Genomic DNA, 15613 nt, shown 5'->3' with positions numbered 1-15613 from the left:
TGATTAAAAAATAAAACTACTTAAATTCGAACAACTTTTAAACATTCAAAATATTCGAAATTTCCTAGTTTGTGGAGGGAAAGAATTATAATAGAGATTTTTTAAACATCTTTAAAGTACATTAAAAACGAGTGAATAAAATCTTTGAGCTTAAAATAATAATTTTATCTTTATAAGAAGTTGTCAAAACATATATGGATTATTTTTAATTTTTAAGCTGTCTTAGTTTTCTCAATAGATTTAATCTTATTTTTAAACTTTGGTTAACGGTCGTATAACGGTACATTTTTGGTATTTTTTACATCAATGTAGTATATATGTGGAGGGTATGGAAGTATTTTTTGAAGGTTATGACCGGTCACTCTGGACAGAAAAAAAAAACAAATCCCCTACGTTTGTGAAAAAACATTTCAGTGGAAAAAATAAAAGGCTCTGCCTGCGATTCACACAGTGTCAGCACATTCCGTTCGCAATCCGAGATTCTCCAGCTTGGGATCACACAGTATTTCGCATCAGGAACCGAGTAAAGCTCTGCAATATGTCGTCCGAGGAGCTGGCGCCAATTAACGAACAGGACTTTAAGGACCTCAAGGAGCGCATGAAATTGATTGTGGAGGCCGATCCAAAGCAATATCATAACGACTTTTCGCTACGGCGCTATTTGCGCGCCTTCAAGACCACAGATGACGCATTTCAAGTGAGCCATTCGCAAATAAAAACCAATATAGTGCTCCATATATGGATATCCCCAAAAACCGAATATTAGAATACCCTTTTACCAGTTTTTGGAATTATTTTTAAGGCAGTTATGGTTTATCATAGTCAGATTTTGATCTTCATTAAAAATTATTACTTTGCATTACATTTGTATGCATATTATAGATAAAGTATCATTTGTTTTGAATATACTTTTTTTCTGAACTAGAAAAATTTTACTCTGCACCTTTGAGGTCTAATTATTAGAACATCGTAATAGGTAAGGTTTGGGCTTTCCCAAAATCATAAAACATATAATAATATTTATTATCATTGGCGGGTTATGACTAATAAAAGAAATTATTTTTCTGACGTCTTTATAAAATAAATTATTTAAAAAATAAAAAAAAACATGTAGAACTGAAAACATGTTGCTAATTTTGTTGTTTATTAAATACACAACATTTCACACAGCTTAAATACTTATAGAGTGACTAATTAGTTGAAATCTTTACCCACCACAGGCCATCCTGAAGACCAACAAATGGCGCGAGACCTATGGAGTGGAGAAGCTCCACGAGATGGACCGCAGCCAGCTGGAGAAGAAGGCCCGTGTGCTGCGCCACCGCGACTGCATCGGCCGTCCGGTGATCTACATTCCGGCCAAGAACCACAGCTCGGAGCGGGACATCGATGAGCTGACCCGCTTCATCGTCTACAACCTGGACGAGGCGTGCAAGAAGTGCTTCGAGGAGGTCACCGACCGTCTGTGCATCGTCTTCGATCTGGCCGAGTTCAGCACCAGTTGCATGGACTACCAGCTGGTACAGAATCTCATCTGGCTGCTGGGCAAACACTTTCCGGAGCGCCTGGGCGTCTGCCTGATCATCAATTCGCCCGGACTGTTCTCAACCATTTGGCCGGCCATTCGGGTGTTGTTGGACGACAATACCGCCAAGAAGGTCAAGTTCGTGGGCGATGAGGTCGAGCTGTGCCAGTACCTCATTCCGGACATCCTGCCAACGGACATGTAAGGCTTCCGCCTCCAAATCAGCACCCGATGGAGCTTCTTTTAGACGTAGACATATCTCCAAGGAGAAACCGAAACCAGTACCTAAGTTTGCACGGAGGCTTCTGAGAGCTTTTATCCAGTACAGTACTCTATCTGTAAATCGATGTGTTTAACAAGTTGATTGTAAAATGTATTTTATTGGACACAACTATTAACTATTTTAGATAAAGGTTTATCTTGTATGTGTAGTATCTATATACCTGAATTCGTATAAGGCAATTATATATATATGTATATGCAAGTGTCTATGTGTACAGCAAATAAAGTTGTAAAACAAAAGTTGAGATTAGACGGTGATACATGGCACACGTGAATAATCGCTGTGTGGGACGGGTCGATAGTGCTCTAATTTTAGCGAGCTTATAAATAATTGTTTTGGTTTTGCTGATTTGAAATTCGCGCCGAATAGGGTTGCCACGGAGATGGCAAGCACTTAAGGGCTTCTTTGCGTTTGCCAACACTGTTCTTGCTATATTTAGCTATAAACAGTTAGAAAAATATATTATTACAGGTTATCATAATTATTCCTTAATTATATTACTTTTTATTTAATCGCACTCTTTTGTGGTTCTGCCAAATAATAAAATGGATTTACTTGACCTTTATTGTAGTTCTAAAGAATTTAATTTAAATTTCAATGTTATCTCTTTATAAACCGAGGAATGAATTAATGTTAAATATTGCCGTGAGCAATAAACTGGAATATTAATATTATTTACCAACATTTCGCTTGTTTTCATAAGCAGTACGTTTAATGCGTATGTTTTAAAAATTAAATTATCTAGCTAGTTTGTAGCTATTTTAAACCTAACCGATTTCCAGCTAGCCAACGCAGGTGACAACCCTGGCGCCAACTGGTTATCATCGGAGGCGAAACAAAAACAAAAGTCGAGCACTTGATAAGGAAATCTGAATCGCGCACTATGAAACCTCGCCGGAATAGCAATAACAATAGCAATAATAGCAGCGAAATGGATAAGTCGGTCCGCCAGTTTGGAGTAACAGCGTCCAAAAGCCAGTGATCGACGAAGCGTGCGCTGGGAAAGATGTCGGCGCCTCCAAAAGTAGCAACAAAACCAGCAGGAGACCCCGAAGTTTGGGACTTTTCGCAGGATGTGGGATCTCCAAGGGATTCGGGATCTGGTTCCAGGCCAACCTGCTTCATTCTAGCCCTCGATGTGGGCACCACCTGTGTGCGGAGCTTCGTCTTGGACGAACTATGTGTGGTTCGGGGATCGGCTGTGGATGCGGTAAGAGATTCGATCTTCAAGTGACCCTCGGGTGCAAAGTTAATCGAGCGAAAACCTTTACGACCTTTGGCGCAATTAGGTGGAGCTACTGAACCCACAGCCGGGCTATTTCGAAATCGAACCGGAGGGCTTGTGGCGCAAAATTGTGAACGTTATAACGCGGGCGGTAAAAGGTGAGTAGTCCATTGGATCCCATAAATCAACAACAGGCTTAATAAAATAATAATTGGCTTAGCCATTCCAACAAAATATGAGAAAAGTCTGGGCTGAAATGCTATTAAAAAACTGAAATGTATATGATATGATATTATGAAGTACTTTGAAATGAAAAACAAATGTTTACGGGTTTTTTTATTGATAACACATGTCTTCTTATTCATCCCACAACGTTCTAAAAGCTGTACTTTAAATATTCTTTAAAATATTATATTATATTCAAATTTTCCATGAGTTCACAAAATGTAAATGTAATTAGTATGATATCATAAAGTGCTTTTAAACAAAAATCAAATGTCATTGCCTTTTTTTTATATTGCAAGCTATAGTTGTAATATTCTAAACAGTAAGCCAATCTGTATCATAAAGATTCTGATTAATCCTGATAGCCCTATCTCTAATATTCAATCCATTCAAAGCCCTGGCTTATCATCCCTTATTTTATTACCCATTGCAGATGCCAATCTGACGCCCTTGGACATCACCTGCCTGACCATCTCCACGCAGCGCTGCACCTTTCTCACCTGGGACCATCGCAGTGGCGAGTACTACCACAATTTTATCACCTGGAAGGATTTGCGAGCCGATGAGCTGGTTGAGCAGTGGAATAACAGCTGGACGAAGAGCTCCATGAATTGGTTCTCATACGCCTTGTTCCTGCTCACCCGTCAATCAAGATTCCTCGCTGGAAGCGTCCTTAAACTGATGAATGGGCAAGTAACGCCCAGGCTGCTCTTCGAGATAATGCACAACAAGAAGCTGAAGCAGGCTCTTATGCAGAAAAAGGCTCGCGTGGAGCTACTGGACTCGTGGATCCTGCACAAGCTGAGAACTGGCAGCAGTCGCGACAAGGATGTGGAGCACATAACCGATGTTACCTCAAGTACGGCGACGGGATTGTACGATCCCTTCACGCTCAGCTGGTCGCCGCTTATAAGTTTCCTTTTTGGCATCAATGTGAGTGGTTTAGCGCCTCTTAAAAACAGCATTTTTATACCTATGCTTCAATTACAGTCCAAAATCCTGCCGCGTGTTGTGGACAATGGCTACAAGGGTTTCGGGCATGTGCATCCTACGGCTTTGGGTCCCGATTGGGGCAACACAAATGTTCCCATTGCCGCCTCTGTAAGTGACCAAACGGCAGCCATGTGGGGATCCCAGTGTTTCAAGAAGAACGACGTCAAGGTCACTATGGGCACCGGAGCCTTCTTAAATTTGGTCACGGGTGAACGTTGTCATGCTGCCATCTCTGGCATGTATCCACTGGTGGCTTGGCAATTGGGAAGCCCAGCCAGAAATCAGGGAGCCATCTACTGCATTGAGGGAGCATCCCATGACTTTGGCACTGTGGTAACCTGGGCGCAATCCTGCGAACTCTTCGAGAGTCCCGCGGATACATCGGACATTGCTCAGTCTGTCCCAGACACGAATGATGTGTTCTTCATGCCCGCCTTCAGTGGCCTGGGGGTAAGTTTATTGCACCTGTTGTAGCTTGTTCGAGATTAGCTAGTCCTCATCTTATCTTCGACAGCCCCCGGTGAACGATTATCGGTCAGCAAGTGGCTTCATTGGTCTTAGTCCGTCCACAACCAAGGCCCACATGGTGAGGGCCCTGCTCGAGAGTATAGTCTTTCGCCTGGTGCAACTAATCGAGGCTGCAGAAAAGGAAACCTCTCAAAAGCTGCATATGATTAGGTAAACCGAAAGGTCCTAAAAATAATTTATTATATACTCTAGCGATCATATTGGGAAAAACCCTAATTAACCCTTAAGTCATCGCCTAAGGCTAGACAGTTGTTAATTTTTTATAGGTAATTTAAAAGGTAAAACAAAGTCCAAACTTTGAGAGACAGCAGACATGCAATTGGACATATTCAAATATATTTCACGTATCTATTGACTTTTACTACCTAATGTTGAATACACTTTAATGTTAAGAATTTAATCATTCAAAGATCACCATCTAATAGGGGTTTCTTACTTTTATACATTCTAAACGATCTTAAATATTTTCAGGGTTGATGGTGGCGTCTCCCGCAACGACTTCGTTTGCCAGTTTCTGGCCGATCTCAGCCAGCTAAGTGTGGAGCGGGCGAAGAACACCGAGAGCAGTATCATGGGCGCCACATTTATGGCGGGCATTAACCAGGGAATCTGGCGCGATGTGGAGGATCTCAAGTGTTTCCGGAAAGTGGAGCGGATCTTTGAGCCGCGGCCCAAGGAGTACAACACCATTGCAAACCGGATGGACAAATGGAGCCGAACAATAGCCCGGTTCAGCGATTGGTACTAATTTATATATGTTGCTCTTTATTTGATTGTACTTGTTATTAAATACTTAGAAGGTTAGGTAGTGGTATATTTCAGTCTCACATTTATTGGCCGTCTTTGAATTTGTAAATATTTGAATGTTTGATACCGCCAATCCAGTTGTCCGCCGATAACCGATAACGACTAGCTGTTTTAGCTATTTTCTATCGCAATCGTCTACTTTTAATCAGATGGACTTGTTATCGGCAACACTGATTTTTGGAGCCCAGCACGCTGCACGTTTGTTTTGATTTTGTTGGCGCAGAAAACCCCTGGAAATGGCAAAAACCAAACGAAATGTGAGAGCCAAGGCGAAGAGCGTGGTGGGGGCGGCCAAGCAGAAGGCGCAGGACATACAGACGAAGTTGCGCCAGGATCGACTGCTCCACAAGACCCTCACGCCCAAAAAGACGACCACCAAAAAGGAAAAATCCGAGGCCAAACACAAGAAGCTTCTCAAACGCTTCGCCGAAACGCGAAAGGAACGCAAGGAGGAGCAGGCACGAAAGAATCGGGAGAAGACCAAGGTCATTGGGGATCTGAAGCCACTCCGGGATGCACTGCCCTCGCTGCAGGACATCTACTCAATGGTGAAAACGCGGTCTAAGGATGCCGCCGAACAGGCAGTCCTCACAGAACCAGAGGCTCCTCTGAGTGCCAACGAGAAGATCCGTAAGAAACGCACGGACATGGTCAACCGGGTGAAATCCTTCGAGAAGCTCATCAAGGACAAAAACTTCAAGAAGAATCCCCGCGAAGTCGTCGCCTCCCACTTGCGAAACAAATACCAGGCGATGGAAGAGGACGACGATGAATAGAAGCCATATTTAACTTGTTGAATCCCCGGAAGCACTATTCTAAAAATCTATTTTTTAAGTAATACCCTTAAAATATGATATTGTATTTTAAACAATATGACCATGAAAAGATGTCAGAAAGTCCTTTTATTCTCCACCTGTTATGTGCCTCAAAAAAACATGCTCTAAACTTTAAGAAACATCTTTAATTACACATGGATAATGACAATTATCAAGAAAATAAAGCATTTTCTTAATTACCAATCCAAAAAATTGTAGATTATAAATGGTTTAAAAAAAATGTAATATTTAAAACCTCTTCCAAACCCCCAAGAAAATCAGGCAAATTTGTTTATTAAGAAGTATCTTTATTATATATGCATTAGGTATAGTTATCATTTAACGATGCATATAAATATTACATGTACGAATGTAAGTTGTAAGCATTAAATCGTAAGAGGCTCAACAGAACGAGGATTAGACAAGATTTGAACGTGAGGACTCGAGTTCTCTTTTTGTATATTTTTTGGGTGTTTTTGCTTCGGCCCGGGCTATGTGATCGCAGTAATCAAGAGCTACGTAATATCATAGAGCGTTGTTATATATGCGCTTGCCTAGGTTTCGAATTTCAACTTGGTGTTGTTCTTCTTACAGTGAAAACGGAGCCGTGGACTCGAGGTCCCTGCTTCCGGACAGTTAATCTACAGCTATTTAATGGTTATTATCGGTATTATCGGGTTAGTGTGGGCTGGCTCCTTCCTGTGAGATCATTTAAACGTTAGTCAAACACATCGGCCGTCTTGTCCATCGATCGATTCCATTTCGCCACCAGCACTAACAGCAAAATTAACATAGTTATTGAAAAAGTGTCTCCATAAAATGGCATTATCTCATGTACAAAATGTAGGCGAATCTACACTAAACTTAGGTTACAACCTACCGCGTTACGTCTGCGTGATCTTGAATTTGATTGAAATATATATGACGACGTTACTGTGAACGGGTTGTGAGTTCTTGGGGAGCGCGGGTTGGGTCTCTGTTAGGCTAGGCTCGTGGTTTCCGTATCGAAGTTTTACATATACATTTATAGAAAATATAAGTCAACTATGTCTAGGTTTTGCACATTCAAGAGTTTGAAACAACAAACTTAAGCTAATTTGAAAATCTTTATCGGCTGCAAACAGTGAACGTGTTTACTTGTTCAGCAGAAACATGAGCAGGCTGCAATGGGAGATTGTTGTTATTATTATTTTCGAGTTCGATTTCCAGAAGCCAATTGAGGGTTACTCACCGGAAGTTAATGCCTTTGTTGGCCAGCATACGGTTGCATTCACTTGAGCCGCTACCGCCGATGCCATCTGGTAATGGCAAGACGTAGTACTCACTCTCGGTACTCTGAAAAGTGGGGATAACAAGATATAGCAATCCATAAATATAAACAATTTACATAAATTTATAAACAGAGTTCTGCGACAACATGATCAACTTACCGTCTCGGTGAATTCGTGTTTGTATATCTGGGTGGAAACTTTCATGTCCGAGAACGGACCCTTGAGCGCAAAGAAATGTATGCTCATGGGCGTGCTGGTCTTGGTCTTCAGGATCAGCTGATAGGTGATGGTGCGCTCGTTCGACTGGTGCGGATCGCGCTGGCTGTTGTTGATGCGGGCCTTCACCACCCACTGCTGGTTGAAGGCCGAGAAGCGAGCCGTCTCGTAGAAAAGCTTGTGCACATACTCGTCCGTTCGATAGGGTTTCATTTGAAGATCTGGAAGAATGTAATTAGGCATAACAATAAGTGTCATATAGTATAGAAAATGTTATATAGCCCAGTTATAGAACCCATTTTACTGCCCGCATATAATCAAGAGCTCTATTGCAATAACCATGAACCATTAATCTCAATAAACTGAAATGTTGTAACCCAAGGGTGCCTCACCATTGAATATGATCTTCTCGTAGCTTAGCAAGTCGATCAGGGTATTAAACATCTTTTTCTCCTCCTTGATCCTCTCATCGTGAGCCTCTAGGGCAGCCATCACCTCGTAGCCAGACTTCTGAGGGTGCAAGCAGTTGCGCTCATGCTCGTTAGCTATGGATAATAGTGATTTTATCATTATGCGGGCTATTAGATATACTAATTTGAGGCGGCGGCTCTTACTCTCATGGAAGGGTCCACGCCACTGGCAACCAATGCGATGATATTTGCATTTGGTGGGGCGCTCCTGGCACTCGTGTTGTTCATGGCGTTCGAGTGATTTGTAAGGGAACTCCTTGTTGCAAAACTATGTATACAATAGAGTTAAGTTCAAATTCCTTGATAGATATTAAAAGAATCTCACCTGGCACTCGCTGGGCAATTCTGAAGCGGCCTTCTCCACGGCCAAGTTACGCGAAGCAGTGCTCTTTGATATTTCCACGCGACAATTGGGGCAAGTGGCAATTTGATCGCGCAGGCTAAAGAAGAAATATTTTTGATATACATTTAAAAGGGATAAAAACCAGAACTAGTTAGTAGTAGGTTAAAGCAGCATTTGCAGGGATCTTAGTTTGGTTTTTAGAGTGGGTTCATACCGTCCATCCGCTAGAAGATGGGTGAAACAGGCGGCGCACATCAGGTGACCCATCTGGCACTGCAAATGAAAAGAGCAGAGAGAAAGGGATATGCAATTTTAGTAAGTTCACGACTCGACAATCGACTGGTAGATGGATAGAGATTGAAAACTAAAACAAAAGTGGAATGAAAATTAACCTGCAATTAAAGAAAAAAGAAGAAAAGTTTTCTATTAGTCAAAATACGGCCTTGTTGCAGAGAGCTTGTATATATTTTTGGGTGTGGGGTGTTTCTGGGTGGGTGTTTCGTTTCGTTTCGAATGAATGAATCTATTTTGGATACATCTTTTGGGGTGGGGAAGATGGTGAGGCATGGTTTTCTTGGTGGGAGGTGATCTGAAGTGAGGTCTGAAAATGTTTAGCTTTGAGGCTCCGGTTTGTGTCTTTTTTTTGGTTGAAATAAAAACGCTATGTTGTAGTTTGGTTTTATTTTGCATTCTCAAGTTTGCACTCTCCTTTGCAAATTTATTGAATTCAGTTTTTCGTTTCATTTTTTGGGGTTTCTTTTTTTTGTTTTGGTTTTAGATACATTTCAGGGTTTAACTTTAATGCTATTATGAAATCTGTTCTATGTACTTAGCATTTATAGTTACAATCTTATGGTTTTCTTTTTTTTTTTTTTGGTTGCGTGTGCTTACAAAGGTTACGAAATCGAGATTATTGACTTAACTAAGATTAATTATTAGGAGAGCTAAAGTTTATCTAAATCAAAATCATAAATGGTGATAGTTCTGGGTTAAATTTAGCGTTCGTTATCATATAAATGTTGTTCATTTTTTTCTCGTTGACAGCCAATTAAAACGTAGTGGTGTGTGTTTTTCAATTGGTTTTCAGACATGAGTTGGTCAAGCAATTGATGAAAGGTCGGGAAAGTGGACCGATAACGGCCAGATAAGGTCGAAAACCCCTAAATGTAATCCCCTCCGCTGTAAGGAACCTTCATTGAATAGCCGCATGCGTTTACTTATTCGGTTGAGTGGAATGCGGGCCTGTTTCCCTCATTTTGGAATTTCTATATCTATTTTGGGAAAAATTCAGTGCCGGAGGAGGCGAGCGATAGTCCGCCGGGACTATTTGTGGACGGAACCGCGAGTTCCGAGCGATAAGCAATGGTTTTCTTGTGTATAACAAAATGCTGATGTCTCGAGGATCCTCACAGAAGTCTTAGGCAAGCAAAACTAAACAGATATGCTTTCCACAGATATCGTGGTTCTTTTGTCTAGACTAAAGGAGATACGAAGCCCGGAACAGAAAGTACAATATTACACTCCCTAGTAAATATGTGCACATTGGAATGAAATATTTTGTGTATTCCTAAAACGATTGACATATTAGAGTAGTATTATTAGGGATGGTTAATAGTCTATTCTTTTGGGGTTTGTTTTAAGCTGGTATGGCAATGGTATGGTGATACTTTATATACCCATACATGGTTTCTCTTTGATAAAAAGTTTCACTGCCCCACATGATCTTTTGACTATTTTAATCCAATTTTTCACCGTGTTCTTTGTGTATCTGCTCAGATATCTGTATCTTTGCAGTTGAATGAACCCATGAATTCGTGTGTTCTTTGATTGGCAATTTATGACCTAGACCAACTGCAGGCAGCAGCTGCTTGCCAGGCGATTGTTTAATGGAAAATCCTCGGGATCCGATCCACAAAGGAGTTTAACCCGTTTTTCCCCCAAGATTAAAATAACACACGAAACGGAAAAGAGCAGACACAACAAAACCCAGCTGATGGTGTTTTCGTAGATAGAGCGTGGAAAGAGGAAGAGAACGTCAACAGCGTAGGTAAAAGGAAATCAAGCAAAAGATCGACGACGACAGAAAAACTCAGGTGTGTTTTCAGGTATATGTATGTATGTATGTATGTACCTTTCCCCCCACAAACACATACATAGGTACCCCTAATAAATACACTTAGAACCCAAAACTGGAAAAACGAGTTTATTCCGGATTACAGGTCCTAAGACCTGCAGCAAGCTGATTATACAAATTCATCAAAAACTTCCGTGGCCCTGCATTTCCAATATCAAATATGCGTAGTACATTCTTTCTTTCTTTTTTCTTCATTTTTTTTACTATTTGAAATCGGCAAAACTCTCGTTTCAATTTTCCCCAGGCCTCGAACAGCTGATTTTGCCACGACGTGGGCGAGAGCGAGACAACAACAGCAACGCAGTGGCAAAAGCAAAACAATAACAGAGAGCAAAAATCACATTGTGCGCGTGTGTGCGTGTGGGTGTGCACGGTGCACATACATACAGATAAGCAAAGGCAAATAAAGAAGAGAAGGAAATGCAAAAAGGAAAACAATCAAAATCAGGGATTCTTTTAGCTAATTAATAGTTTCTCCGGGTTTCGGCGAATTCCTTCTGGCCATCTTTTTATGATTCACTTTGCCGTTTCGGTCACGTTTTTTAGGGTACAGAAAAGCGATGCTTCATTTGAGATTTCTGTGTGGGTCAGCAGTTATTTTTCTTTAAGCCGTAATACAAAACCAATTTCAATGACGCAGTTATGGCTGCCTTGGCACATGTGTGTTAGAAAAAGAGAGCAATGTCAACCTACACATTACGCCTTACGTAAAAGATCTGTTTGTTCAGTGGTGGAGACAGGGGGGTAGTTCAGTTTCTATTATTAGTGATAAGGCATGAATAAATCAATGAACTACTTGAAATCGATTTAGACATTTTTTAACGATTTTTTTAGCTCAAGACAAATTTAATATTTTTCAAATTAATGTTTAAACCCCTTTGAAGCAGTTTAGCCTAAGCCCCTGCCTTTGTTCTCTACGACATCTGTGTATTTGTGCATTAAATTCAATCAACGTCATTTACAGCAACAACGACGCCTCCTACATATGTACATAAGTGTGAATGAAAAGGAATGCGGGATATGCTCCTAGAAATGGAAAAACGAACGAGGCTCGATTAAAAAAATCGAAATCAGGAAAATCTGCCAATTTGTTGCCACTTAAAATAGGCCATGGGGACGACATTATTCGAACCTCTATGACGCAATACAGAAAATCTGCAGTTAAGTAAATGTTACTGCGCAAAAGAAGCGTGAGAGAGGGAGAGATGGGGGGGTCATAATCCATAGTGTGAAATGCAACGGTTCAATTTGGGGGGTTGTTTTCTAAAACGCAATAAAACTGCATTAGTTGGCCGAGAGTGCGAGAGAGTCGGCCTGCTTATGTTATGTTGCCGTTGCCGTGCCCGTGCCCGTGCCCTTTCTCCCCCTCTCTCGCACTCTTTGCATGTTTTCAAGGCGAATAATGCAAGAGAGCCCCAGCTAGCTGTCTCGCTCACGCACAGCTGTGTGCTGGTGGGGAAAGAGGGGTTCCACTCTTACAGCTGAGCTGCCACGATTTGTTTGTATACAGAATGAGGCACACACACACACACACGCGCGCTGTTTTCTTATTTTTTAATTTTTTTCTTTTCCATTCCAATAAACCCCAAAAACTCACCTGGTACATGGCCGTCTTGGGCAGATCCAGGCAAACGGCACAGCATAGGGCATTGGAGATGCGGTGTGCCAGCTTTTCGTGCATCCCAGATGCGGCCGCAGCACTGGAGAGCAGACTGCTGCTGCCGCTTGTGGCACCGCCATTGTCCAATAGCTGTTTCTTGGCCGGAGGTTCGCCACTGCTCTGCGTGTCCAACGGCACGCCCACCACATTCCCGCCGCCGCCCCCCGACGAGGAGGACGAGGAGGAGGAGGAGGCCGAGGAGGTCGAGGAGCTGGTGGTGGCCACCACCTGGTTGTCGCCCAGGAGCGGCAAGTTCGAGGACGACGGTGGCTGCTGGACCGCCGAGCTGGAGGATTCCACCGACATGATGACTGGAAATTTCCTTGGAATTATGTTTGTTGTTTGCTTGCCACTCGCTTCGTACACAAACTCCCACACAACTACGCTCACTGAACTAAAAACACACACACACTCAAAAGCAATGCCCAAGTTGCTGTCTCTCGCTCGCACACTCAGTTCATATGGCACTTTCTCTGCCTTGCCCTCGCCCCGCTGTCCGTCTAGTGTTCTGTTCTGTTCTGTTTTCCGCTCTGGTCCCAAACTTTCTTCCGCTAACACGTCCGCTCGCCAGGAAAATTTTTTTGTTTTGTTTTCATATTCCAATTAGAGGTGGAAGTTAACATCGATTGTCATCGATGTTTTCAAAGCATCGGTAACATATCGATGTTCGACAAGCCAGCATCGATGTTTTCCCCATCTCTATTCCCGGCGGCTGCTTACGTTCAAACACAAAAATACTGAAAAAACGATTTCGTAGGAAGAGAAACCAATTCGTATTCCGTTGGCCATGTGAAGAATTTTTATTTTCGGGGTACCAATTATCAATTCCTAACAGTACTTTCCGTGGGTCGTGGACTGAATTATTCCTAAAACCCGATAACATTATATATCCTTTCCAGTATATAAATACTGAAAAAAAGTACCTTAAATCCGATAGCAACAAAGTTTAAAAGCGAACAAACGTAAGTGGCAGCAAACGTAATATTTTAAAGAAATAAATAAAGAATCTAGGTCAGAAGTCGTAAACTTAATTGCTTACAACATTTATATTAACTTTACGATTGACGGCTTACAGCACTGGCTCACTCGATTGTTGCACTCGATTTCCGTGTTGTTGGGCAATCGATTGTGGCATAGAGGTGGAGAAACATCGATGTTTGAGAACTTGCGCGCGCCTCCACAATCTCATCTGAATTTGATTTTCCGAAGAATGTAATATTTTCATACAAATACCAACTTAACGTTCAAATAACATATGCCATGCGCTTACGTGCAAGCAGGCATACGTACATAGGCGTACATACATACAAATGCAAAATGTCGCCAGATTTATTGTAATATTACTTACGTTTCAGAAATCCTCCATGCCTCCACTCCACTACCTTAAGAAACACCACCACAAACACCACAGAACTCTAATTTGTTAAAAAAAATATACATAAGTACAAATAGTTTTACACAAATCTACTTACAATTTCCACGGTATTCTTCTATGCGCAGTTAGAGATGGAAAACATCGATGTTGGTTTACCAAAAAATTGAAAAATCTGCAAATTTGCTTTAACTTAACGATTCAGAGGATTAAAACTAACTAAGAACCTGATATACATATATTTCAATTTCCGCGGAGATTATAAAAGTATTAATTGCACGTATAGACGTTGAAACACTTAAACTTCAACGAATTTGTTAAAAATTCTAATATATATATATATATATATACATTCCCAAATGAGTGTTTTTATTTTTTAGCTAGAAAATCATAGCCTTTGGGTACTATTATTTGTTCTAATCAAAATAATATATTTCCAAAAATTACCCCTTTGAGAGTAGACTTTTTTTTAAGATACATAAATACAATATGTCTTTTGTATGTACTCTTGATTCCAATCGAAGAAATATATTTTCAAAAGTTAGTCAATTGAGCGACATTCTAGTTTTGACTTAAATTGTAGCACGTTGTTGATCCAAGATGCAGTTTAGTCTCCAAGATTTCGGTACTGTGGAATTACACGATTTTAAGCTTTGGATTGCCGGTTATTTTGACCATTTATTTCTTCAGGAATGATTAATGAATTCGAAATACAGAACCATTTTACAAGCTGATGAATTTGATTAAATGTTCAGGACAGAAAATTGTGCACAATACAAATACTTTTCTATTCGCTAGGGTCCTTTTAAATTGGAATTCTTGGTTTTTAATGGTATAAGAAAAACAAAATATTTTGTATTTTAAGCCCAAGATTTTTTAAAGATAACAATCGGCTATAAAAGCCGAGAGCAAACTTCTGTCGAGAGTCATAAGTGTTTAGTGCGCCGCGTAGCACGTTCCCTGTTTCAATATGAAATTGTCGTTGGAATGGTTCTGTATAGTTATTTTTTCAATTGCTTTAAAGAAATCAAGTGCCGAAATACCCGGTTGTGACTTCCAAGATACGGTTGATATCTCAAATGCTGCAGTCCAAAACGACACTTATATATATGACGGTCTGAAAATCCCGGCTGACTTAGTCGGGGAGTACAGAACTAGGGAGCTAATAAATGGATTGACAGTGCCTGCACAGAGTCATCTAAGAGCCTGCATCTGCCAGTTGCCACGGCCCTGTATTCGGTTCTGCTGTTTTCAAAATAATTTCTTGGACCAAGATGAATGTAGCGACGGGTTGAGGGAAGTAATTGCCCGGGAAAAGCCTTATCTAGACCTGCATTACTTGAACCATTATAGAAGGAATTTAACGAAAAGGAAACACTATCTTCATTCTGAGATTACCGTGTTAAGGAGCCGGACTTTGGGCTGCGAAATGATTACTTTAGAACAAAAAGAGTTTGTACTGCTTGCGGTTAGTCTTTCGATATTGTGGATGTATATCTGTGTCTAATCCTTGCACTTTTTAGGATGGAAACTTATTCATCAACCCTCTTAAAAGAGTGCTCAAAAAATCCGATTACTGCCTTTCTCCTGAGCAGTCCTATTCCAATTTTCCAATGTCTCTACAGATTGTCACCAAGAAATGCATATTGGAAGATAATCCAGCGATCACCAATAATGCCGCAGTGGAAGATATACCAAAGGGTACGACTACTCAAATTAAAACGTAAAATTTTAGAAGACTCTATA

The 15613-nt window shown here is 41.0% G+C and overlaps 4 protein-coding genes across 4 annotated transcripts; 3 read left to right on the top strand and 1 right to left on the bottom strand.

Moving 5' to 3' along the window:
* Window positions 1-354: 354 nt before the first annotated feature.
* On the top strand, window positions 355-2035 carry LOC119553228 (CRAL-TRIO domain-containing protein C3H8.02). The gene is made up of 2 exons (XM_037863496.1): window positions 355-697; window positions 1221-2035. The coding sequence occupies exons 1-2, from the start codon at window positions 539-541 to the stop codon at window positions 1728-1730; spliced, it is 669 nt and encodes a 222-aa protein (XP_037719424.1). The 5' UTR covers window positions 355-538; the 3' UTR covers window positions 1731-2035.
* A 607-nt stretch (window positions 2036-2642) lies between these two features.
* LOC119552483 (putative glycerol kinase 5) lies at window positions 2643-5595 on the top strand. Its single transcript, XM_037862082.1, has 6 exons — window positions 2643-3018; window positions 3098-3191; window positions 3692-4191; window positions 4249-4701; window positions 4766-4929; window positions 5251-5595. Exons 1-6 carry the CDS (start codon window positions 2815-2817, stop codon window positions 5525-5527), a joined length of 1692 nt encoding a protein of 563 aa, XP_037718010.1. The 5' UTR covers window positions 2643-2814; the 3' UTR covers window positions 5528-5595.
* Window positions 5596-5635: 40 nt separating this feature from the next.
* Window positions 5636-6605, top strand: LOC119552485 (protein FAM207A). The gene has a single exon (XM_037862084.1). It carries the CDS (start codon window positions 5823-5825, stop codon window positions 6360-6362), a length of 540 nt encoding a protein of 179 aa, XP_037718012.1. The 5' UTR covers window positions 5636-5822; the 3' UTR covers window positions 6363-6605.
* An 800-nt stretch (window positions 6606-7405) lies between these two features.
* LOC119552484 (cysteine and histidine-rich protein 1 homolog) lies at window positions 7406-13084 on the bottom strand. The gene is made up of 8 exons (XM_037862083.1): window positions 12433-13084; window positions 8916-8974; window positions 8684-8798; window positions 8503-8626; window positions 8281-8433; window positions 7832-8109; window positions 7633-7736; window positions 7406-7562 (listed from the first exon to the last, which is right to left on the bottom strand). Exons 1-8 carry the CDS (start codon window positions 12799-12801, stop codon window positions 7535-7537), a joined length of 1230 nt encoding a protein of 409 aa, XP_037718011.1. The 5' UTR covers window positions 12802-13084; the 3' UTR covers window positions 7406-7534.
* Between the last annotated feature and the right edge of the window lie 2529 nt (window positions 13085-15613).

This window comes from Drosophila subpulchrella, chromosome 3L (assembly GCF_014743375.2).
Source record: "Drosophila subpulchrella strain 33 F10 #4 breed RU33 chromosome 3L, RU_Dsub_v1.1 Primary Assembly, whole genome shotgun sequence".
NCBI lineage: Eukaryota > Metazoa > Arthropoda > Insecta > Diptera > Drosophilidae > Drosophila > Drosophila subpulchrella.
This window is presented reverse-complemented; position numbering and strand designations above follow the sequence as displayed.

Coding starts and splice junctions, on each gene's coding strand:
- LOC119553228 (XM_037863496.1), top strand. CDS start 539: ATGTCGTCCGAGGAGCTGGCGCCAATTAACGAACAGGACTTTAAGGAC. Junction 698..1,220: donor CCACAGATGACGCATTTCAA/GTGAGCCATTCG, acceptor TACCCACCACAG/GCCATCCTGAAGACCAACAA.
- LOC119552483 (XM_037862082.1), top strand. CDS start 2,815: ATGTCGGCGCCTCCAAAAGTAGCAACAAAACCAGCAGGAGACCCCGAA. Junction 3,019..3,097: donor GGGGATCGGCTGTGGATGCG/GTAAGAGATTCG, acceptor TGGCGCAATTAG/GTGGAGCTACTGAACCCACA. Junction 4,702..4,765: donor CCGCCTTCAGTGGCCTGGGG/GTAAGTTTATTG, acceptor TATCTTCGACAG/CCCCCGGTGAACGATTATCG.
- LOC119552485 (XM_037862084.1), top strand. CDS start 5,823: ATGGCAAAAACCAAACGAAATGTGAGAGCCAAGGCGAAGAGCGTGGTG.
- LOC119552484 (XM_037862083.1), bottom strand. CDS start 12,801: ATGTCGGTGGAATCCTCCAGCTCGGCGGTCCAGCAGCCACCGTCGTCC. Junction 8,975..12,432: donor CCAAGACGGCCATGTACCAG/GTGAGTTTTTGG, acceptor TTTCATTTGCAG/TGCCAGATGGGTCACCTGAT. Junction 8,627..8,683: donor AATTGCCCAGCGAGTGCCAG/GTGAGATTCTTT, acceptor TTGTATACATAG/TTTTGCAACAAGGAGTTCCC.